Source organism: Bos indicus x Bos taurus, chromosome 18 (genome assembly GCF_003369695.1).
Source record: "Bos indicus x Bos taurus breed Angus x Brahman F1 hybrid chromosome 18, Bos_hybrid_MaternalHap_v2.0, whole genome shotgun sequence".
NCBI classification, from domain to species: Eukaryota; Metazoa; Chordata; class Mammalia; order Artiodactyla; family Bovidae; genus Bos; species Bos indicus x Bos taurus.
Genome location: NC_040093.1, coordinates 4,041,073 through 4,065,849, shown reverse-complemented (window position 1 = coordinate 4,065,849; position 24,777 = coordinate 4,041,073). Strand labels below are relative to the sequence as shown.

The window sequence follows — 24,777 nt, the reverse complement described above, 5'->3', positions numbered from 1 at the left end:
GTTGAAGGCTCACCCTACTCCAGGATGACCTCATCCTCTTATTGATCTGCAGTGACCCCTCTGCAAGTAAGGCCACATCTGAGCTATTGGGGCTTTGGGACTTAAAGATGTGGGTTCGGGGGGTAGACAAAATTCAGCCCGTGACAGTGTGCTCTGGTGTGTGATTGTGTATGTGTAGAGGCTCTGTGTAGCTCGCCCGGTGGAGGTCTGTATAGAAGAGTGTGTTTGGAAAGCTCTATTTTTTATGTTTCTCCCTTCTGTCTTACAGAGAACGTAAACCAATGTGGCAACAGGCTTTTTGTTTATTTCTTTCCTTTTCAAAAGCAAAGTCATAGTTTGGATATAGTTAACAGGGCAAGTCCATACAGAAAAAATGTTTTATTTGTAATTTATGAAAGCCCCGTGTTTGAATTTTTCTTAATGAAACCCTTTGGCAAGCCGTATTGTTATGCCTGCTGTTGTTATTTTTATATGGAGACAATTATAACATCAAATGTAATTTGACTGAAGATGAAACTCCAATACTTGGTCCACCTGATGCGAAGAATCAATTCATTGGAAAAGACCCTGATGCTGGGGAAAATGGAGGGCAAGAGGAGAAGGGGACGACAGGGGATACTATGGTCGGATGGCATCACTGACTCAATGGATGTGAGTTTGAGCAAACTCTGGGAGACAGTGAAGGACAGGGAAGCCTGGCGTGCTGCAGTCCATGGGGTCACAGAGAGTCGGACATGACTTAGCCACTAAACAACAATAACATCAAAATACTGTAGGGCGATTACAGTTCAGTACTTTCTAATCCATCTGTATTTCAGTTAATTATTAGAGATAGGTGTGTGCATGCTTGCTAAGTTGCTTGAGTCGTGTCCAACTCTTTGTCATCCTATAGACCATAGCCCACCAGGGTCCTCTGTCCTTGGGATTCTCCAGGCCAGAATACTGGAGTGGGTTGCTGTGCCATCTTCCAGGGGATACTCCCCCCGGGGATCAAACCCATGTTTCTTACATCTCCAACTGTGGCAACTTTAAACCAGAGCCGCCACTGCTATCAGTGCTTCTTTGAAAAAGACACATCCCTTTGATTCTGACCATCTGATGTCCCTTCTGCTCCATCTCTGGATATTCTGTCTATCACATAGCTACCGTTTCTGGACAGAAAGATACTAACTACATCCTTTGTTATTATTCCTGATAACTGGCCATGCACTAAGCAAAGATAAGGCTTGGGGGTTTTCTCCGTTATGTATTAGCTGTAGTAACTGCATGAGCAGAATCTTGGCTTCTTCATCTGTCTGGTTTTCCTGAGGTACAGGTTATAAATGAAAGGCAGGAGAAATGCTTGCTTGCTTTCTTTGGCATTTAAAAATTTTTTAAAGTTGTGTTTCTAGCATCTTCCAAAGATAGCCGGTAATATCTTTTTCTAAATTGATCCAGTAAGTAGGAGCCCTTTCCCCGCCCCCACCACCAGCCCTTACCTCTTTGGCTGGAAGTCTGCAAGGCTGTGAGCCTAGTCTCGTCACTATCAATTCCAGACGCATAGGGACAGCTGGTATGAATAATAATGATAACACAGAAATAGAATAGATGAGAGACGTAAGGGAAAAAATAGCATTTGGGTATGTGGATATCGTTGTCTGAGGATATCTCTAGCTGTCTTTCCCTTAGTTTGGTTACGTGACTCAGTTTCTTCCCTCCCTCTTTCCTTCCTGCCTTCCTTTTCTCCTTCCTTCCTCCTCTCTTTATTGTTTTAAAGTCTTTTCAAGTTGGTTTTTCATTTTGTCATTTCCATCCGAGTCTCTGAGCTATGCTGGCAATGGAAGGTGGTGCAGATGAAACAGAAACGGTCATATTTCATCAAACTGAAAGCACAGCTAGAATGAAAAGGAACAAGCCTTTCAATAAGGGGTCCCGGGGGCCACATCCCTACTTTTAATAAATGATCCTGGGGGATTTCCCTCACAGTCCAGGGGCTAAGACTCTGCACTTTCACTGCTGGCTGAGCTCGTTTGATTCCTGGGGGCGGGGGGGAGCTAAGATCCTACATGCTGTGCGGTGCATCAAAAATCTAAAATAAATGAATAAATAACAAGACGTACCGGGACAGTTGATTATCCAGACGGAAAAATTAGACCTTTATCCCAGCCCTTGACAAAAGTTAATTTCAGATGGATTAAATATGATAAACAAACTTTTGAAAATTTAAATTTAGAAGAACATATAAGAGAGTATTGGAAAAGGAAATGGCAACCCACTCCAGTATTCTTGCCTGGGAAATCCCACAGACAGAGGAGCCTGGTGGGCTACAGTCTATGCAGTCGTGAAAGTCGGACACGACTTAGTGACTAAACCACCACCACCATAAGAGAGTATATTCTCGAGTGAAGCTTCCAGACACAAAGAAGTCTCTCAAAATATAAATAAAAAGATGAATTACTCAGAGTAACTAATATTAAAAAATACAAAGAAGAATGAAAATATGAGTCAGATTTAAAGGAGAGTATTTGCAATGTTGTAGCTTATCAAGGACAGGTGTGCAAACTGTGTAATTATGCCCTTTAAGTCAGTGAGGAAAATATTAATACCAGCTATTCAATAGAAAAGTGAATAATGGCTAGATACCATCAATTCACAGCAAAGAAACCCCAAATAGTCAATATTCCTCATTCATAATCAGGAAAATGCAAATTAAAGCAACAATGAGGTATCTTTATATAAGCAGCTTAAAATAGGTTTGTTGTTGTTCAGTTGCTCAGTCATGTTTGACTCTTTGTGACCCCATGGACTGCAGCACGCCAGGCTTCCCTGTCCTTCACTATCTCCCAGAGCTTGCTCAAACTCATGTTCATTGAGGCGGTGATGCCATCCAACCATCTCATCTGCTGTCGTCCCCTTCTCCTCCTGGCCTCAATCTTTCCCAGCTTCAGGATCTTTTCCAATGAGTCAGTTCTTTGCATCAGGTGGCCAAAGTAAAGGTTACCAGTTCACATATTTTAATCAGCAAAAATAACAAAGTTATGTGTATGTGTGTGTGTGCGAATTGGTAATGACTCAAGGAATTGGAAGCTTATACATCCTTGGTGGAAGAATAAATGGAGGAAACCACCTTAGTTATCAATTTGCCTTTTCCAGTGGGATGAAAGTTGTGGACGTCACAGAAGACAGATTTTACTCCTAAATATAAACCTTGAGAGATCACACATGTGAGCAAGAAGGCAGGTTCCAAAGATGTTTAACTGTAGCATTTTGCTGACAGCAAAGCAGGAAAACAACCCAAATATCTAGCAGCCCAGGAAAGAACAAAGAGAAACCATGGCTTGTGCATATAACCAAGTGCTTTTTTAAATTTTCTTTTATTGACATGTAATCACATACCATAAAATCTATGCTTCTAAGGTGTGCAGTTCAGTGGTCTTTATTCACAAGGCTGAGCAACCATCGCCACTGACTAATTCCACCACATTGTCATCAACCCAAGAAGATACCCATACCCGTTTCTAGTCACTCCCCGTTTCTCCTTCTCCCCAGTTAATGGCAACCATTAATGGCAGCCATTAATCCACTTTCTCAGGATCTGGATATTTCTTATAAATAAAATGCTATGATGCACAGCTTTCTGTGTCTTAGCATAATGTTTCCAAGTTTCCTTCAGGTCATGGCATGTACCAGCACTTCATTCTTTTTGGGGGCTGAGTAATATTCCATGGTATGGTTAACAACTGAATTCTGTGCGGCAAACAAGGAAATAAATCTTCAAAAATCACCTGGATGAATTTCAAAAGCATAATGTTGATGGCAATAAAAAAAAAAGTGACAGAATTGTAATGATGATTCCCTATGTTTGTAGAATGTAATAACAATAAAATATAATATATTGACTGTTGATAGATGCTTGAGGAGTAAAAGTATGAAAAAAATCCATCAGTATAATATATACTACTCTGAGTAATGTTGCCTAGAAAAAGAGGGAGGGAAATAGACTGGGAGGGGTAGAATAAAAACACAGCAAAGTATTTATGGTTTGAAAATAAGGTCAGTGTGCTTATTTCCACTTATATATTGGGGTGTTTTTCTTTATGGCAGAAATACTTCATAATTAAAAATTTGAAAAAAAAAGTTATCTAGGGAATTCCCTGGCAGTCCAGTGGTTAGGACTCCAGGCTTTCCCTGCTGAGGGCCTGGGTTCAATCCCTGGTAGTGGGGCTAAGATCCCGCAAGCTGCAGGGACGTCCAAAAAAAAAAAAGAAAAAAAGTTATCCAGTGTATGCTACTGAGTGAAGAATATTTATATATGCATTCCAAATATTTACACTTTCATCCATTCACATATTTTAAAATGACTTGCAAACCTGACTGAGTGACGTAACTTTGGAAGCAAAGCTCATATCCCCGTGCTTATACCGAAGTGGTCATTCGGTACCTCTATCACCTACACAAAGAAGTCCACATTCAGAAAAATACCCTTAAAATGCTGTGTTCACATGAGTTAACTAAGTTATGGGTGCCAAGTGACAGAATCCACATATATTCTGTAAGTCTAACTTTATTGCAGCCTTTGATTTTAATAATAAGAATAAAAACAGAAATATGATGGCGGTAAGAAAGCGCTTTCGTTCTTATCAGAGAGGAAACTGGTCTTGAGACTAGAGGGCTTGAAAGAATCAGGAACCAAACACTTTCAGCTGCTTTCCTAGGTGTGTGCTACCTAGGAATGCTGTTTGTTAATTCACAAGTGTCTGCCTTCACAGCCTGTATTTTTTCTGCTCCTTTTGTGAAATCCCTGTGTCTGTGGGGTCACATAGTCTTCTCTGAGTAACATTTTCTATTTGCATGATGTCGTCCTGAACTCCCTAAGTGAATATTCCCAGTCCCACCAGCCTATAGATACAGTACGTATTCTTAGCCTATGATTTCATTCAAACCCTCCCTGGTGGCTCAGAGGGTAAAGAATCCGCCTGCAATGCAGGAGACCTGGATTCAATCCCCTGGGTCCGGAAGATCCCTTGGAGAAGGAAATGGCAACCCACTCCAGTATTCTTGCCTGGGAAATCCCATGGACAGAGGATCCTGGAGGGCTACAGTCCATGGGGTCACAAAGAGTCGGACATGACTGAGCGACTAACACTTTCATAGTAAAGGTGCACTCCAAGTCTTGTGAAAACTCACCCTGTAATTTTTGAGAGGAGGGGAAGCAAGAAGGGAAACATAATTCTATTATTAAGAATAAATGAGCCCAGGACACAGAGTCACCTGGATTTTCCCAAGTCCAGTCATCCCGGCCGTGTTAATCCATACTCTCCCTCCCAGAGCAAAGCTCTTCTCTCAGTCCTACACCTTCACCATTGTGTAGTCACAAGAATTTGGGGTCTCCTCGGCGGGGACAGAAGCTGCCCCGGACAGCGCGGCGGTGTTTAGCTGGGCGTAGGTCACCCCCTCGGGCTCGTCAGGCTTTGGGGAGAAGAGAGACAGGCTTGTAGAGCTGAGCTGTGCAGTAGGGTAGCCATGAGCCACTCATGGCCATTCGACTTCAGACAAATGGCCAAGTAAATTCAAACTGAGGTCCTCAGTCTCCCCAGATGCCTTCAGATGCGGCGGGAGGCTGTGACATGTATGGGACAACACAGCTGTAGACTGTTGCCCTCATCTCGGGAACTTCTGTTGGACAGCACGTTCTAGGATGGCCGTGCTTTCAACTCTCATAACAGGATACCATCAATCAGTGGTAACTTGTGCTTATTAAAAATCAGTGCAAACGTATGGTTTTCAGAATAAGAGCTGCCCTCCTACATGCATACCTACTGATAACATAGTATTGTATTTTAAAAACTAATTTTGCTGAGATATAATGTATATACCATAGAATTCCCCTGGGATAAGTGTACAGTTCTATGACTTTTAGTGAATTTGTAGAACGATGCAACCATCACCACTGTACAGCGGGAGAATATCCATCGCCCCCCAAAACTTCCCTGGGCTTGTTTGCAGTTAAGCCTTGCCCTCCCTGCCCTCCACCCCCACCCCAGCCATAAGCAGCCACTAATTTGCCTTTCCTGGAAATTTTATGTAAATGGAACAATTTTATATACAGTTTTTTGTATCTGACTTTTTTCACCTAGCAAACTGTTTTTGAGGTGCAGTCACTTCTCACCTATATCTGTAACTTCTTTCTTTTACTGCTGAATAGTATTCTATTATATGGAGGTATCCCATCACAACATGAATTATCATAATATTATAATTATCAACAATGTGCTAATCAAACCAACCCTTAAAATAGCCCAGATTTAATCACTGGCACTTACTTTGTGATAAACTATGCCTTTCCATAACTTAATATTTATATGTATCTAAATGAATGCAATGTACATAAATATTGCTTTAAATGCAACAATGTTTAAATCTTTTACTAATGCTTTTTTTTTTTTTTTGGCCAGTAGCTTGCAGACTCTTACTTGCCTGACCAGGTATTGAACCTAGGCCCTCAACAGTGAAAGCACCAAGTCTTAACCACTGGACAACCAAGGAATTCCCTGCTACTGCTCTAATTTAACTTGCTTTGGCTTCAACAATGAGCCAGTGAACCTCTGTGACCTGTGGGAAAAGGTGTGAATTTTACTTGCTATTGCTTTTAGATGTTATAATGCTCATTAATATTAAATTACAAATAAGCACTATTTTAGGGGGCTTCCCAGTGGCTCAGGGGTAAAGAATCCACCTGCGATGCAGGTGGCGCAGGAGATGCCAGTTCGATCCCAGGGTCGGGAAGATCCCCTGGAGGAGGAAATGACAACCCCCTCCAGTATTCTTTGCCTGGGAAATCCCACTGAGAGAGGAACCTGGTGGGCTACAGTCCATGGGGTCACAAAGAGTTGCACATGCCTGACTGACTGAGTGTGCACCCAACAAGCAGTATTTTAAGCAGAAGAAATTGATGGGTGTAAGTTAATTAACACTTGTTAAATGATGCTCTCATGCCACCCATTTGACACTTAAAATTTGCCAGGAACACCAATAAACCCTTTACGTTTATGACATCATTAGACTCTCACAGCCTTTTAACTGGGGATTTGGATTCCCCTTAGATATAGGAGGAAAAAAGCGAAGAAGTGTTAGTCGCTCAGTCATGTCCGACTCTCTGTGACCCCGTGGGCTGTAGCCCACCAGGCCCCTCTGTCTATGGAGAGGAGTGGGTTGCCTTTCCCTTCTCCGGGGCATCTTCCTGACCCAGGGATTGAACCCGGGTCTCCTGCATTGGAGGCAGATTCTTTACCACCCGAGCCACCAGGGAAGGAAGGGTCCAAATTCTGTGGGCTTGTGTCTTGTTTGTTGAATTCTTATTGGAGTGTAGGTGACTTACAGTGTTGTGTTAGTTTTAGGTACACAGAAAAGTGAGTCAGTTGTACATACACATGTATCCCGTCTCATGGGGGTATTGTGATTTGTCTCAGACCACACTGGTAATAAATAGTAGCTATTGGGAGCTGGAATCCAGATACTGTGAAATTCAAAGCACCTGTTTTTTTGTTTGTTGGTTTATTTGTTTGAGATGTAACTGATATATAACCCTGTGTAACTTTAAGGTGTACTCATGTTGATGTGGAGAAGGCCATGGCACCCCACTCCAGTACTCTTGCCTGGAAAATCCCATGGACGGCGGAGCCTGGTAGGCTGCGGTCCATGGGGTCGATAAGAGTCGGACATGACGGAGCGACTTCACTTTCACTTTTCACTTTCATGCATTGGAGAAGGAAATGGCAACCCACTCCAGTACTCTTGCCTGGAGAATCCCAGGGACGGGGGAGCCTGGTGGGCTGCCGTCTATGGGGTTGCACAGAGTCGGACACGACTGAAGCGACTTAGCAGCAGCAGCAGCATGTTGATGTGATACATTGATATAGTGTACCACCTTGGTAACACCTTCATCCTGTCACATAATTATCATTTCTTTTTCGTGATGAGAACAATTATGATCTAGCCTCCTAGTATCTTTGATGTATATGATACAGTATTGCTGACTATAATCCCCAAGCTGTGCATTAGATTCCCAGGACTTATTCATCTACAAGTTGCAAGTTTGTTCCTTTAAATGCCATCTTCCCAGGTCCCCTACCCGCCTGCACCCCCAGCCCCTGTTAACCTCCTATCTACTCTCTTTTAATGGGTTCTTCAGATGTTTTTAAACTCAATATCAAATGGCCGCATGAATATAACCAGCGTTTGAGCTAAGCCAAGAGGCAGACAGACCAGCCTCTGGTGGTGCGTGAGCTCTTGGGTTATTTCGTAGGGGAGAACTCACCGATTCAGATATCCTTTCCAGCCTGGATACATCTGCATGTGCATACAAGGAGACAAAACTCAGTTCTCAGATGGCAAGAGTCAGAGTGTAGTCTCCATCCCAAGGTTCCTTGTGGTTTCATCCCTGATCACTTACCTGCATCCCTCTGCTTGTGCACTTTGGAATGGCAGCTTCTGAGAAAGAGAAACGTGTTAAAGTCTGGGATCTGGAGATCTGGGGGAGGGGATAGGGCTGACAGAGGTGGGGCTGGGCCTAAGGGTCACTGATGTGCAGTGGAGTGGGAGTTAACGCAGGGCGTGAGGTCTGTCAAGTGTATCTACCTCTTGATGGATTCTTCCTCTGATGAATCTATTAAAAAAAAAAAAAAAGGAGGAATGTATCTCCCTAAAGAATCCTTCACTTTAGTCCCCTTCCTCAGAGTGTGAAACCCATGATGCTCTGAACTCACCTTGCTGAGTGCACCTGTAGATGAAGAAGATGGCGAGGAAGAGGAGAAAGAGGGAGAGGCAGCTGAAGGCGGCCACGAAGACGATCCTGGTGTCTGGAGGGAGAAGAACGGGGCCAAGAGTCAGGCTGGCTCCAGGAATGCACTGAGCCGCTTCGGAGAAGAGTTACAAGGAGCCAGACAGCCTGGCTTCAAGACTTGGAGCTGCCACTCCCCAGCTGGAATGTCCAGTCGCTCGAGGGAATTTGCGTCATCTCCTTGAGCTTTTGTTTTCCCTTTCAAAGCAAGGACAGCAATTGTGGCTGCTTTACTGGTTGGTCGAGAGAAGGAGTGGGTCAGTGCCTACAGAGAGGGCTAGCACGGTGCCCGGCAGATGGCAAACACCCACTAAACGTTTCATCCCCAGGAATAATACTTATTAACTGTGAGCCGTTAGCACTCATAAGTGTTTTCTCATTAAAACATTTTTTTGTATTAATTTTTTTTTTTGCAATGAAGCTTGCAGGAGCTTGGTTCCCCAACCAGGGACTGAACCCAGGCCTTTAGCATGAAAGCCTGGAGTCCTAACACTGGACTACCAGGGAGTTCCCTGTTCTTTCTCATCTTGACAATAAGCACACAAGGTAAGTTTGCCATCCCCATTTCATTCAAACATAAACCAAGTATCTGGAATTAAACTGAGTTCCCCAGAATCACATGGCCAGGATGGGCTTTGGATGCTGCTATGTCTAACCTTTCTGGCCAGTCTGCCCTAAGGTCGGGGTAGCTCTGTGCTGACCCCAGGTGGGGACATTCAAGAGAAGTGACATTCTGAACCTTTTCCAGAGAAGTCATAATCTGGTGAGAAACACATTTACCCAGACTAACTGTGATGCTATGGAAGTGAAGACAAGTCTGGCAACAGATGAATCAAAGTCCAAGAATCATTTTCTTAAGGTAAGGAAGCAACCTAAGTGTCCATCGATAGATGGACAGATAATGAAGGTGCGGTATATATATACACATGCACTTCCGATGCTGGGGGTCTGAGTTCAATCCCCGGTCAGGGAACCAGATCCCACAAGCTGCAACTAAGATCTGGGGCAGCCAAATAAATAAATATTTTAAAAAACAAAAATAAACTCATAAAAACAGAGAGTAAAAGCCTGGGCTGTAGCCCGCAAGGCTCCTCTGTTCATGGAATTTCCCAAGCAGGAATACTGGAGTGGGTTGTCATTTCCTTCTCCAGGGGATCTTCCCTACCCAGGGATCAAACCCGAGTCTCCTGCGTCTCCTGCATTACAGGCAGATTCTTTACCACTGAGCTACCAGGGAAGCCCCTATCCTGTATCAAATCATCCCATTGTACACTTGAAGTATCTTACTGCTTTGTCAGTGATAGCTTCATGAAACTGGTGGGGAGGGGAAGGAGGTGTGGGAAAGGGAGGTGAGGAGCGCTCCCTTGAAGAGAGCAGTGATGATGAAAAACCCTGACTCGGAAGCGCTCAGTGTGGACTCTGACTCACGGTGGGCTGAGGAGGTTGCCGTGATCAGGATCGTTCTCTCACAGCACCCCACCCCCACCCACCTCCCTCTGTAACAGATGCTGTCAGTGCTCCTCCGCCCGCGGTCCCCCGGATTCCTTTGCCATTCTTAGGCGTGCTCGATCGCGGTTTCTCCCCCTTCCTAATGTGAGCACTTTGGTGTCTTTGTTGGCGGTGGTGGTGGTGGGGTACTGCCCGGAAAATGCCTTGGGAATCTAAGGGGCCCGGGGACACCCCTTTTCCAACAGCTGACATTTGTGGGAGCCACGCATCCCCATGGACTTGGAAAAGTAGGGCAGAAACACCCGTTCCTGGATGGCAACAAAGGAACGTCAGCCTTGCTGATGCTCTCACCCTCCTCCTGATGGCCCTGCAGTTTATCTCATGGTGCGTTCACTAGAAATGAGAAGTAGATGATTGCGAGACTGCCCACCGCCCACTGAACTGGGTTTGCCCTGAGATGGCCACATATCCTGGCCAGATTTCACATCAGCGATTTACACATTGCCAAAATTAACTTGCAGAAGGTCTGTGATACTGATCTAAGGCATCTGACTGAGCAGTGGGATACAGCGTGACACAGGGCATGAAGTCCCAGAAAGGAAGCCCGGCCTTGTGGCAAAGTTAGGGGGTGAACTTCATCGTAGGCTCTGCCCAGAATTAGAGTAGAGGGTTCCTTTCTAGTAGCCCGGAGGCGTGTGTATGTAGGCTGGAGACAGCCTCTCGTCGTCGTCGTTTAGTTTGCTAAGTTGTGTCTGACTCTTGCAACTCCCATGGACTGTAGCTCACCAGCCTCCTCTGTCCACGGGATTTCCCAGGCAGGAATACTGGAGTGGGTTGCCATTTCCTTCTCCAGAGATAGCACGTCTGTGCTTAAAGATGTCTCACTCTGTTCAGCATTGTGGTGGTGTAAATGTGAACTCTGATAGTGCATTTTAAGAAACAATATACAGGGACTTCTCAGGCGGTCCAGTGGTTGAGACTCAGGGCTCCCAATGCAGAGGGCACCAGGTCGACCCCTGACTGGGGAGCTAAGGTCACAGTGCCATTTGTTGTGGCCAAAAAACAGGAAAGAAGTGATATACACGCCCACCATGTTGGCTATAATAAAATGAAAGGAAAACAACAAGTGTTGGCAAGGATGTGGAGACATCGGCACCCACATAGGTTACTGACGGGCGTGTGAAATGGGGCAGTCACGGTGGAATACAGTTCGGCAGTTGCTCAAAAAGGTAAACACAAACTTGCCGAGTGTCCCAGCGGTTTTACTCCTGGATACCTGATTAGGGGCTTCCCTGGTGGCTCAGATGGTGAAGAATCTGCCTGCAATGCAGGAGACCCAGGGTCAACCCCTGGGTTGGGAAGATCCCCTGGAGTAGGAAATGACAACCCACTCCAGTATTCTTGCCTGGGGAATCCCATGGACAGAATCCCATGGCGAGCTACAGTCCATAAGGTCGCAAAGAGTTGGACGTGACTGAGTGACTAATACGTTCTCCTTTCAAATACCTGATTGAAAGCAGAGGTTCAGATACATGTGCACCTATATTCATGGCAGCATTACTCACAATAGCCAAAAGGTGCAAACCACCCAAATGTCCATCAACTCAATGGATAAACAAAATGTGGTCTGTCCACATGATGGAATATTATTCAGCCATGAAAAGACTGGAAGTACTGATACGTGTTACCACACGGGTGAACCTTGATGACACCGAGCTAAGTTAAAGAAGCCAGTCTCCAGACCTCACAGTGTGGGACTGCGTTTTATATGAAATGTCCACAAGAGGCGAAACCGTAGAGCCAGAAAACAGATTGGCAAGGCGTGTCGGGGGAGCAGGGAGCAAAGACCGACGCTTAAGGGAACTTCATCTGGGGAATCAGCGTAGTGGTGATGGTACAGCCCTGTGAGTGTGCCAAACGCCTCTGCCTCATATACTTTAAAAGGGTGAATTTATGGGATGTGAATAACATACCAACTAAAAAAGAAAAGACATGACAGAAGAGCTAAAAACACGAACGCTTCGACTTCCCATCTCCCGTTTCTGACACTTCCAAGCTCTCCAACTCTATCAGATTTCAGATTTCTCCAAGACACTGGGGCACGCATTGTGTTCACAGAGCCAGAGTAGCAGTCATTAGCCTGCTAATACTGCATAAAAATGTTTCAAAGACAAATATGTAGTTTGCAAGGACAGGATGCAGGAAATCTTTTTTTTTTTTTTGGCCACGCCACGCCATATGGGATGGAACCTGTGCCCCCTGCAATGGAAGTGCGGGGTCCCAATCACTGGGCCACCAGAGAATTTCCAAGGATATCTTTTTAAAAATTATTTCTATTATACTTGCACAGGCTCTAATGACAACCTTGAACAATGTTGATCCTTTGGAGCAGATTACAGGAAGGTTATGAGTTGCTGAAAGAAAAAACGATCAAGCATCTAGGTAAATTCCCCGTTTGTCCTGTGGTTAGGACTTCCAGCTTCCACTGCCAGAGGCCAGGGTTTGATCCCTGGTCGGGGAATTGTGTGTTTGTGCTCAGTCACCAAGTTGCGTCTGACTCTTTGCAACCCCGTGGACTGTAGCCCACTAGGCTTCTCTGTCCATGGCATTTCCCAGGAAAAGAATACTGGAGTGGGTTGCCATTTCCTCCTCCACAGGATCTTCCCAACCCAGAGATTGAATCTGAGTCTCCTACATTGGCAGGTGCATTCTTTACCACTGAGCCACCTGGAAAGCCCAGGTCGGGGAATTAAAATCCCCCAAGCTGCATGGCACAGCAAAAATGAATCCTGGATGGATAAGTCCGTTTCAGTCTAAACCTTCAGAAAGCCCTAGTTGTTTTTTTTTTTAAAGTATTGCATGTATTTATTGATAATGTAAATGTTACCTTTCTTATTTATGAAATTTGAACTTCAGAATAACATAAATACATAAAATTCACAATCATGTATATAAAACAATGAATTATGGAATTGAGAACCCATACATTTAACTAACAAACAGATATAAAAATTGAACATTATCAAAACCACAGAAAATTAATGCAAGATGCATCTCAAAACTTTCCCATTGTAGAAGTACCACTACCCTCTCTGATTCATACATTTATATACTTGTTTTTTTTAATTTTAATTCAATAAAATCATATAATATATGTCTAGTTTCTTTAGCTCCACATTATATTTGTGAGATCCATCAACATCAAAATGTAGCATTAGCTGGTTTGTTTTCATTGCCATTTGGTATTACATTGCAGTGATGTTCCACCACTTAATTTACTATTCTAACACTGATATGTCGTTTTTGCCTATTAGTAACAGTATGGTTATGAACTTTTTGGTATACATACTAGTAAACATATGTTTACATTTCTAATTAGTATATACCTGTTAGATCTATTCTACCCCATTTAAAAACTAGTAAGTTAGCCTATGACTCTTTACTGGATGCTGCTGCTGCTAAGTCACTTCAGTCGTGTCCAACTCTGTGTGACCCCATAGACGGCAGCCCACCAGGCTCCCCCGTCCCTGGGATTCTCCAGCAAGAACACTGGAGTGAGTTGCCATTTCCTTCTCCAAAAGCCCTAGTTTTTATGAGAATTTCTGAGGGTAGAATCTTAGTCAATTCTTCACGGAAAACCAGTATCAGAAAAAAAAAATAATATTCACTGTTTTTTGAGAACTTGGAAGTTTTAGCAAGTCTTTGATCATACATTGTCCCAAAGTATAGGCTCCGCAGGTCCTGGTCCCATTCCCCAAACCAGTCATACAGACTCACCCCCGTTCTTCCCAAAACCCCACCGTAGCTTTTCATCATGTAAAACAGCAGACGATGTACCTTGTTCTGTTTTATTCACCAGTGTTTTCAGAGGTGGATATAATTGGGGGAAACAAGTCCCTTCTAATTATATTACCTGTCTTTGCAGGGGCGGGTTTGCTTTCCTCTTGGTTCCCTAGAAAACAGGAAAGGAGAAAAGGAGTCACAGTGTTTGTGTGAGAACCTTGGGGACATAAACCTCATGTTCTCCTTACGGACTTCGTGCCCTCTTTGGGAAGCAGAGAGGAGAATGTTTTTTTTTTTCTTTTCTCCAGGTGCCCACTGGGTCCCCAAACCCAGGCCAGAGCACTAGGTTAGTCTTTTTAATACTGCTGGAGCTTGGTATTATTTTAATAACAAAAATATGTATGAGTGACACCACTAATCCCCCACCTTCCAATCATATCCCAGGAAAGAGCACCAACATTTTGCAAGTACTCTCTCCCATTGGGGAGACTGCCGTTCGTGTTGATGATTGTTCATTTTGCTGTGCAGAAGCTTTTTTGTTTGATATACCGCTGTTGTGCAGTTGGTAAGTCAGGTCTGACTCCTGGTGACCCCATGGACTGCAGCCCGCCAGGCTCCCCTATCTCGATTTGGTCAAATTCATGTCCATTGAGTCCGCGATGCTATCTAAACATCTCATCCTCTGTCGTCCCCTTCTCTTTTTGCCTTCAATCTGTCCCAGCATCAGGGTCTTTTATAATGAATTGGCTCTTTGCATTAGGTAGCTAAAGTATTTATTTTTGCTGATTTTCTGTAGATAAGATCGTATCTGCAAATGAAGGCAGTTTTACATCTTCCTTTTTGATTTGAATGCCTTTTTTTTTTTTCTGTCTTGCCCAATTGTTCCAGAGAGGACTTCCAGTATTACGTTGAATTGAAGTGGTGGGAATCTTTGTCTCATTCCTGATATCAGAGGAAAAGCTTTCAACTTTTCACCATTAAGTATGACCTTAGCTGTGGGCTTATTATATTGGCCTTTATTGTGTTGAAGTATGTTCCTTCTACAGCCAATTTATTGAGAGTTTTTATATTGAAATGATCTATTTTATCAAAATTTTTTACATATAAGATGAACATATGATTTTTATCCTTCATTCCGTTAATGTGTATATCACACTTATCGACTTGTATAGTGAACCATCATTGGGTACAAAGGAGAAATCTCACTTGATCCTGGTGTGTGAGTCTTTTAATGTACTGTTAAAATTGATTTGCCAACATTTTGTTGAGAACTTTCACATCTGTATTCATTAGGGATATCGGTCTATAGTTTTCTCTTCTTTCAGTGTGCTTACCTGGTTCTGATGTCAAGGGGATGCTGGCCTTGTAAAATGAGCACAGGAATGTTCCTTCCTCTGTGCTTTTTGGGAAGAGGCTGGGAATGACGGGTGTTATTTCTGCCTTAAATGTTTGGTGGAATTCACCAGTGAAGCCATCTGGTCCCGGGCTTTTCTTTGTCGGGAGGTTTTGATTGCTGGTTCAGTCTCTTGATCTGTTATTTATCTGTTCCAGTTTCCCACTTCTCCATACTTCAGCCTTGGTTTGTAAATGTCTGCAAACGTTCTCCCGTCTGTAGGTACCACCAGGTCCAAGTTCTCCCAGATGACGGCCAAGAGGGGCTGGAATCAGGTCACAGTCTCCTGCTGGTTCTATGGCTGGTACTGAGGCCTGTCTGCCCGCTACCCAATGCCCAGGTGGGTGAGGCTCCTCCTGGGCCCTTTGGTGTCTGGTGGTGGATCCCACAGCTCCCACGAGGCACTTTTGCTCTCGAATGGGTGCCAAATTTTAGTTGTTGGAGTGAGGGTACAAAAATAAAGAATCGCAGACCTCCCTGGTGGCGCAGTGGGTAAGAATCCGCCTGCCAATGCAGGGGACACGGGTTCGATCCCTGGTCCAGGAAGATTCCACGTGCTGTGGAGAAGCTAACCCCGAGAGTCACAGCTGCTGAGCCCATGAGCTGCAACCACTGAAGCCCTCCCACGTAGAGCCATGCTCTGCTACAAGAGAAGCCCCTGCAATGAGAAGCCCGCATACCACAGCAAAGGATATCCCCCATTCACCCCAACTAGAGAAAGCCCGTGTGCAGCAGCAAAGACCCAGCACAGCCAAAAATTAATTGCTTGGTTATTATTTTTTTTTAAATCACAGCCTCAAAATGGAATCATTTGTGTAGACTGTGCTAGGGCTCAATGCCTAATCTAATTGAAGCTTTGAACCCCAATCCCATAAATGTTGTCTTAAACAGTCAATCAGGAATTTTTAGCTCAGCACCAGTGAGGTCTCTGTCCCCCTCCTTCCCCCAGAGGACCACCGGTTAATCTGCTGCGTGGACCGCTTTCTGTGCTCCATAGGTGGTGGTGGTGTTCAGTCACTCGGTGCAAAGTCACTTGAGTAGTGTCAGGCCCTTTGCAACCCCGTGGGCTGTAGCCCGCCAGGCTCCTCTGTCTGTGGGATTTCCCAGGCAAGAATACTGGAGTGGGTTGCCACTTCCTCCTCCGGGGGATAGCAAAGCACGATTTGCAGAGCAGATTTTCAGTCATGCTCTGGGATGGGGAAGGCAGCTTCTCAGCAGCAGGTTTCGTGGGTCCATCTTACGGTGAGGTGCCCGGGGTCAGTGACATCACCTGTACAAAGGCACGGGCTCTCTCTGACTGCACCCAAGGATTTTATGGCTGGAGGGAGCTCTGTGCTGTGTTTGCCAGACAAGACTAACCTGTTGGAGAAATAAAGAGGGGGGATTGTCCGAGGTGAAGGACAGAGAGAAAATATGCCCAGACCACCTGTCAAGGAGCCCACAACCACCTTAGGTGGGTTAGTGGCTCAGTCACATCCAACTCTTTGTGACCCCATGGACTGCAGCCCACCAGGCTCCTCCGCCCATGGGATTCTCCAGGCAAGAATACTGGAGCGGGTTGCCATGCCCTCCTCCAGGGGATGTTCCTGACCCAGGTTTCGACTCTGCATCTTCTGCATTGGCAGGTGGATTCTTTACCATCTGAGCCACCAGGGAAGCCCAGGCTCCAGGTGAGTGAGGAGGAATTCAGCCATGTTCCTGTTGAGTTCTGCCCTTTATTGTACCCAGAGTCCTGTGACTTCCCCCGCATGAATGTCGCATTCCAGACATCGAACTGGCACATGAGGGTCACGTTGCTGCCACGTGCAACCTCTGAGCTGGGCAAGGTATGGAGGAAGGGTTTGGGAAGTTTCTCTGGAAAGAATTTGGAATTAGACTCTTCATCTTGGTGACCACCAAAACCCTCCTAGAATTCAGAGGATGAAAGGGAAAAGGTCATGAAACTCAGGGTGTGGGAACAGAGTCTAGGTCGGAGATGACTCACCATTATTTTCCTCATCTTCATTGCCCAGACAAAGCCCTGGAAGAGAAACACTCATGAGAGATGAATTATATGCTTGTCTTTTTCTTTTTAATTGAAGTATAGTTGATCTGTTGTGTTAGTTTCAGCATACAGAAAAGTGATCCAGTTATATATCTAAATCTACAGATGTACATCTAGACATGAGAGTGACTCAGGAGATCTGGCCCTTGTTTCCACTCAATAGTGGGTGCAAAACACGAGCCCCCAAGCTTCTCCAGAAAGCAGGGACGTGGGAGCCTGGCAGTGGATGGAGCCCCCATTAGCTCTGGCGGCAACGGCTGCACTGACAGGCAGGAAACAGGTTTCCAGGTGGTCAGGGGGGTAGGGGGTGTCCCCAGGTCTCGTGGTCTCTTTTCAGTCCCTTTGTCCTCTGCTTTTAGTCTAAAGTCATCTCAGCTCTGTTATCAGCCAGTCTTCTGCTCCAATGGTGACTCCCATTCTTCCTTTCATTTTATTTTTTTTAAATAAACACACGATTGCCTTAGATTCACTTTCCATCATGAAACCTTACTGAGGAGTAGGTGAAAACTGACAGAGGGGTTCTCTGTTTTTGACAAATACGATTGTATTAATGTGTACATGTGATGACTGCATGCATGTATGCATTGTGCAGTGACCACCACCATGAAGCTAATTAACAAACAAATCAGCTCACATAGTTACCTTGTGTGTGTGTGCGGGAGGCGGCGCAGGGAGAATGTTTAAGATCCATTCTCTGAGCCGATTTCAATGTTATTAACTATCGTCACCATGCTGGTCATTAGATCCTCAGAACTTATCTTTTTAAAAAATATCTATTTATTTTGTATTTGTTTATTTGGCTGTGCTAGGTCTTAGCTGCAGCATATGGGATCTAATTCCATGACCAGGGATCAAGCCCGGAACCCCTGGACTGGGACTGCAGAGGCTGAGCCACTGGGCCACCAAGGAAGTCCTATCTTTCTTAATAAAGGACGCAGCTGACATAGGCAGAGACCTGGCTGCAGTGGAGACACCTGCCACTGAGGAGAAGAGACGCACTGGCGTGTAGGGTAGCTCAAAAAAGCAAAGGATAAAAGATAGCGCCTTGAAGTCTTAGCAGAATTCTGAGATAGGGAGCTGTAGGCAACACAAGTAAGCATATTTATCTGGAAATAATTGCAGTGAATAACTGCCAATCAGTGAGAATCTATCATTGGACGGACTCTTCACATATGTCAGCCATGTACCCACTTATATTATCTAGCGGGTCCTTTATGACAACTGATATTTACCATACAGCTACCCTCTCTGCCTGACTCAGCCAGGCATCATCCATTTAACATTTAGTACGGGCTCTGGAGAATGAAATAGCAACCTGCTCCTGGATCCTTGCCTGGAGAATCTCACAGACAGAGGAACCTGGAAGGCTGCAGTCCACGGGGTTGCAAAGAGTCAGACTTGACTGAGTAGCTAAACAGCAACAATGGCCTTTAAGTACACCACGTGGAGAGCTGCTCAACTTCCAAGCTAGAAAGGGAGGAGGAGAGTGACACTAGAATCTATAGTTCCCCAGAGAAGAGGAAAAATTACTTTGATGATGTGACATAATAAGAAACACATTGGGTCTTTGTCCCTGGTCCAGGTACAGAGCTCCTCAAACTCTTGAAATTCCCTGAGTGTTGTGAGAGGTAAAAGTGTCTTTTGTTATGTTAAAATAACTTTTGGAAAAGTCTCTAGGTAGCCTAAGGATGGTGGCCGGTTGCCAGGGAAACCACGTGATTAAAGGGTTGGAACTGTCAGTCTTACCCACCCCCTACCCCGAGTCCCACCCCCAACCCCGACCTCCAGGAAGGGAAGAAGGGCTGGAGATTACCAATTGCCAGTGATTCGATCAATCATGCCTATGTCGACTAAAAAAATACGCACAACCTAAAAGTTGAGAGTTATGTTTTATTCATCAGATATTCTTAGGACTTCAAGCCCAGGAGGCAGCATCTCAAGTAACCTTGAGAGAATTGCTGCAGGGTGTGGTGTGGGAAGGATATATATGAGTTTTGCAACAAAGGGTAGGAGGTCAGAACAAAACGTTACTGTTAATAAAAGAAAATCAGATGTCTCAAGTTAAAGAATTTCGCGTTTCTCAGTACGGGAAGATGCAAGCGTCTGGGCTCACGGCAGTCATCCCTTTGATATGGACCTCAGCTGTCTGCAGCCAGTATCCCTGTTTTCTTAACCCTGAGTTCCCTCAGGGCTCACCGTGGGGGTGGCTGCAGTCTGATGGCTGCTAGATGGCAGGTGTTCTTTCCTTCCTGAGCTCCCTCGGGGCTCACCCTCAAGTGTCTTCAGTCACTGATGATTGCAACATCCTTTGTTTACTGATACGGCAGGAAATATTCCACTTCTCATCTATGTAGTGAAGCCTCCATAGAAACTCAAAAGGATGAGTTCAGAGAGCTCCCATGTTGGACACGTGGAGATTTTTCAAGCGTGATGTGCTCAGAAGCCCTTTTCCTCATACTCGGCTCTGTGCACCTCTTCCATTTGGCTGTTCCTGACTTAAATCCTTCTATGTACTGTGCTTAGTCGCTCAGCTGTGTCCAGCTCTTTGTGACCCCATGGACTGTAGCCCACCAGGCTCCTCTGTCCTTGAGATTCTCTAGGCAAGAATACTGGAGTGGGTTGCCATGCACTCCTCTGGGGCATCTTCCCAACCCAGGGATCAAACCCAGGTCTCCCACATTGTAAGTGGATTCTTTACCAACTGAGCCATGAGGGAAGCCCAAGAACACTGGAGTGAGTAGCCTAACCCTTCTCCAGGGGAACTTCCTGACCCAGGAATCGAACTGGGGTTACCTGCGTTGAAGGCAGATTCTTTACCCACTGAGCTACCCAGGAAGCCCAAATTCTTCTATAATAAATCGGTAATCTAGTGAGTAAATGTTTCTCTGAGTTCCATGTTCTCACAAATTTGAGTTCTAGCAAATTGATGGACCCAAGGAGTTGTTCTTTAGAACCTTCCATCTGTAGCCAGTCGGACAGAAACACAGGTGGCCACTAGGGCTTGTGACTGGCACCTGAAGTGGGAGGGAGGTCATCTTCTAGGATGGAGCCCTTAATCTGTGGGATCTGACGGTGTCTCCAGGTAGTTCATGTCACGATGGAATTGAATTGCAGGACAAACAGCTGAGTCAGCTGCTTGGTGGTGTGAAGAACCACCCCCTCCATATTCACACACATCGAAACTGGGTGCCGAGTCCTCACTGACGTCTGAGAAGTAAAACACTGCCTGCCACATCAGTAAACAAATGGTGTCACCGCCATCAGTGATTGCACACAACGCTGACAGTGAGCTGGTGAGCTCTGAGGCAACGCAGGAAGCAAAGAACGCCTACCATCCAGCAGCCATTAGACTGCAGCCGCTGCCTGTGGTGAGCCCCGAGGGAGCTCAGGATGCGAAAACACAGGATGCTGGCCCCGGACAGCTGAGGTGTACACCCAGGAATGATTTCAGTCAGCCCAGACTCTTGTGTCTCCCCATACATAGAAAAGCTCTAAATTCCTTAGTTTGAGATATCTGGTTTTCTTTTATTAGTAGTAGTGCTTTGATGTTCAGACCCCCTGCCCTTAGTTGCAAAATCCCTATCCATCCTGGCTCCTCCCTCGCCTCCTTGAAGCAGTTCTTTCAGAATTACTTGTGATGCTGTCTCTGGGATTGGAAGTCCTAAGAGTATCCACTGAATAAAACACAACTCTCAACTTTTATGTTGTGCGGTTTTTTTTCAGCTGACAGTTTACACAAGGCCCTACAGGAGTCGGCTGGAACCCTAACCCAATATGACCGATATCTTCCTAGGAAGTTGGACGGCAGGCACTGTTGTGCGCCGGGTTGCCAAGACGCTGTTCCCCAAGTACAAGCCATGAGCCTGGCCACCCTACCTGTTACCCTCCACCCAGCTGAATAGGATATATCTCTCGAAACCCAGAAGGCACAAGCCAGCCTGTTGGCCATAAGATCCTGGTTTAAATGGGAGTACCAGCTTCAGTGCAACGACCCTCGCCGCCGAGGGGTTATTGAGGATCCTGCCTTGGTTTGTTGGACGTGAGCAAGGTCAGCAAATGTCTATCCCAGTTTCAGGCCCACCCCCAGAGCCTGCTCTCAGGAGATCTGCTTGGGATTGGGCCCCTCCTCTTCTGGTTTTATGTTTTCAAAACTGACAGAAATAGGAAAGAAAAATTGATCCAGGAAGGAAAGTTGGATCAAACATTTAACATCTCATATTAATTCTGGCAATGATGACTTTATGTACTGTTGTTTAAATGAATCTATTAATCATTAAAGAAAAATAATAATTAGAGGTTGGGAAGAGACCTGGAGACAGAACATGCAGAGGAAAGATGGCCATGTGACTCTGTGAGGATCTACAAGCCGTGGGGTGCTAAGGATTCCAAGTCATCTCTCAGCCAGAGACGAGGAGGGAGGTGTGGAACAGACCCTCCCTCAGAGCCCCGAGGAGGAATCAACCCTGCTGACACCCCGGTTTTGGACTTCTGGCCTCCAGAATGGTGGGAGAATAGATGCCTTAAGCCACCTGATTTGCCATTATCTGTTGAGGCAGCCCAAGAAAATAAGTGTAGAGAGTATGAGGTCCGTCTCTTGACTGCCCCATTTATTCTGTCCTGCAACTGGAGGTTTGGGGTATGGTGACTGGCAGCCACCTCTCACGCTTACATGTGTGTGTGTGTGTGTGTGTGTGTGTGGGATGAGAGTGACCTCAAAGGGAAGGGCTTAGCCCAGAAGAAGGAGGAAGGAACCCAGGGGTGGGAGGGGGGCAGATGGCAAGCCCTGAGGTCCTCCACGCTGCCCCCCTCCTGAATCCGGCTCCACTCACAAAGGAGGAACTGGGCACTTAGTTGGGTGGGGCTGCCTTTCCAAAGTCTGGAGAGACCAGGCCAAGATTATAGTCTAGGGCTTCTTTCCTACAAGCTGAGGTCTGTTTGATCACCTTATGTTCAAGTTGAACATCAGCTTAAAATCAAGCTCAGGATACAGCTGGTCAGAAAATGTTCTTATCCACTGGTCCCTGCCTTTGTATCGTGAAGTGAAGTGTAATTTGGTCAGTCATGTCTGACTCTTTGTGACCTCATGGACTATAGCCCACCAGGCTTCTCTGTCCATGGGATTCTCCAGGCAAGAATACTAGAAAGGGTGGCCATTCTCTTCTCCAGGGTATCTTCCCAACCCAGGGATTGAATCCAAGTCTCCTGCATTGCAGGTGGGTTCTTTACCATCTGAGTCACCAGGGAAGCCCCACCTTAGTGTCATCAGTTCAGTTCAGTCACTCAGTCATGTCCAACTCTTTGCGACCCCATGAATCGCAGCACACCAGGCCTCCCTGTCCATCACCAACTCCCGGAGTTCACTCAGACTCACATGCATCGAGTTGGTGATGCCATCCAGCCATCTCATCCTCTGTCATCCCCTTCTCCTCCTGGCCCCAATCCCTCCCAGCATCACAGTCTTTTCCAATGAGTCAACTCTTTGCATGAGGTGGCCAAAGTATTGGAGTTTCAGCTTTAGCATCCAAATCTGACTCCATGTTGGATCTGTTTCTTTTACTTTAACCTTTGTATTCTGTTGTTTTTGCTACAAGTTAATCACTAAAGGGATGTTGCCTGCACACTTAAAGTATACATACTGGCTCTTGTCCATGAACCCTGCTTCTCATGCCTGAGTCTTGAGCTAGAATATCTTTGCTTAAGCTCACGGGAAATATCCTGACCAGGCCCATGTGTGAATGGCTGCAGGAAAGAAGAAATTAACACATCCCTTCTGGATTCTGGCCAGAAGTATGAAATATTTGCAACAATTTGTTGCCTTTTTTATTTCACCTTCTCACTTGCCCCTCTTTGTTTTATGTAAGGAGCATCCAGACCCTCGGCAAGATGGTTCTTTGGGACATTAGTCCACCATGTTCTTGGTCTGCTGGTGCTATTTCTTATTCCAACAACTCATCTTTCAAGTTATTGGCCCATCATGCAGTGAGCAGTACAAGCTTGGACTCAGTAGTAACATGTCTTTTCTGTATTCCTTGTTTATAACCAAACTCACAGACTTTCACACTCTGTAGACCCTGCTCCCATATGCCAATGGGACATTCAAGGCGAGATGGTGGTATGTAGATGATACAGACTTGGAGGTCCCACTTGAGCTGTGCATTATTGAGCCAAGTACACTGAGGCTGTTACCACATGTCTCCGCTTCCTCATCCCTTATGTGCAGGCACCAAAACCAGGGCATGCAGATTCCACAGCCCACAAAACTCTGACAGGTCGCTTGTACCCAGTACACGGAAGCCATCATTTCTGTACTTGCCACATTCCCCATGGTAACCTCCACTACCTGGTAAATATTCTCGCCCTCAAACCCGTCTGTCCCAGCCCCGGAGACTCACCGAGGCAAAGCAGGAACAGGAATTCCGTGATCATGGTGTCCCTTCTGTCCAGACCAAGATCCCACCTTCAGTTCTGTGGTTCAAAGGAAGACATGGGACTGGGCGACCACAGCCCCCTCCTGCCCTCTTGGTCCTGGGGATGTGTGGCCAGAGGTTTTGCCCTGACCCTTGGCTCCTCCACCATCTGGTGCACAGTTTCCTTCCCACAGCTGACTCAGGAAGCCAGAAGCCACCAATGACAACATCTTCCTCATAAATCTATTGTGTGTGGCTCCGCCCACCCTGAGATCCCTCCTATCTTGTCTGAAGTCTGGCCCAAGACTTAAAATAGTTTGTCTTTTCAGAGAAGGAAGAATACCCTGTGAGATCCTTTCTATGTGGACTCTAAAAAGAAATGATACAAATGAGCTTACAAAACAGAAAGAGACTCACAGACTTAGAGAATGAACTTATGGTGGTGGGGGGCTGGGGGAAGGATGAGGGGAAGGGATAGTTAGGGAATTTGGGATGGGCATGTACACACTGCTATATTCTAAATGGATAACCAATGAGGTCCTACTGTAGAGCACAGGGAACTCTGCTCAGTGTTATATGGGAACTTGGGAGAGAATGGATACATGTATATGTACAGCCGAGTCCCTTCACTGCTCACCTGAAATTATCACAACATTGTTAATCGTCTCTACCCCAATACAAACTAAAGGGCTTTTTTTTTTTTTTAATTGTCTTTTAAATAGCTTTACTTTAATTTTTAAATTGAAGTATAAATGACTTATATTAGTTTCAGGTGTACCACATAGTGATTCGGTATTCTTATGAATTATACTCTATTAAAACTTACTACTGGGACTTCCAGTGGTAAAGAATCTGCCTTCCAATGCAGGGTACCTAGGTCCCA

General features: G+C 45.4%; 1 protein-coding gene and 1 pseudogene across 2 annotated transcripts; one reads left to right on the top strand and one right to left on the bottom strand.

Moving 5' to 3' along the window:
• Nucleotides 1-3,334: 3,334 nt before the first annotated feature.
• LOC113876014 (V-set and transmembrane domain-containing protein 1-like) lies at nt 3,335-24,112 on the bottom strand. 2 transcript variants are annotated; one of them, XM_027514807.1, is made up of 8 exons: nt 23,880-24,112; nt 17,428-17,463; nt 14,181-14,219; nt 8,745-8,837; nt 8,617-8,644; nt 8,432-8,469; nt 8,297-8,328; nt 3,335-5,448 (listed from the first exon to the last, which is right to left on the bottom strand). In XM_027514807.1, exons 1-8 carry the CDS (start codon nt 23,911-23,913, stop codon nt 5,329-5,331), a joined length of 420 nt encoding a protein of 139 aa, XP_027370608.1. In that variant the 5' UTR covers nt 23,914-24,112; the 3' UTR covers nt 3,335-5,328. The 2 variants fall into 2 exon arrangements, with proteins under 2 accessions (XP_027370608.1, XP_027370612.1); XM_027514811.1 differs by having other exon boundaries at nt 8,432-8,466.
• On the top strand, nt 21,262-22,003 carry LOC113875776 (annotated as a pseudogene).
• Nucleotides 24,113-24,777: the final 665 nt, after the last annotated feature.

Excerpts from the sequence above, each read along its gene's own strand:
- LOC113876014 (XM_027514807.1), bottom strand. The coding sequence starts at position 23,913 with ATGATCACGGAATTCCTGTTCCTGCTTTGCCTCG. Across the intron at positions 14,220-17,427 it reads TGAAGATGAGGAAAATAATG|GGAACCAAGAGGAAAGCAAA; the intron begins GTGAGTCATCTC and ends CCTGTTTTCTAG. Across the intron at positions 8,329-8,431 it reads GCACAAGCAGAGGGATGCAG|ATGTATCCAGGCTGGAAAGG; the intron begins GTAAGTGATCAG and ends ATGCACATGCAG.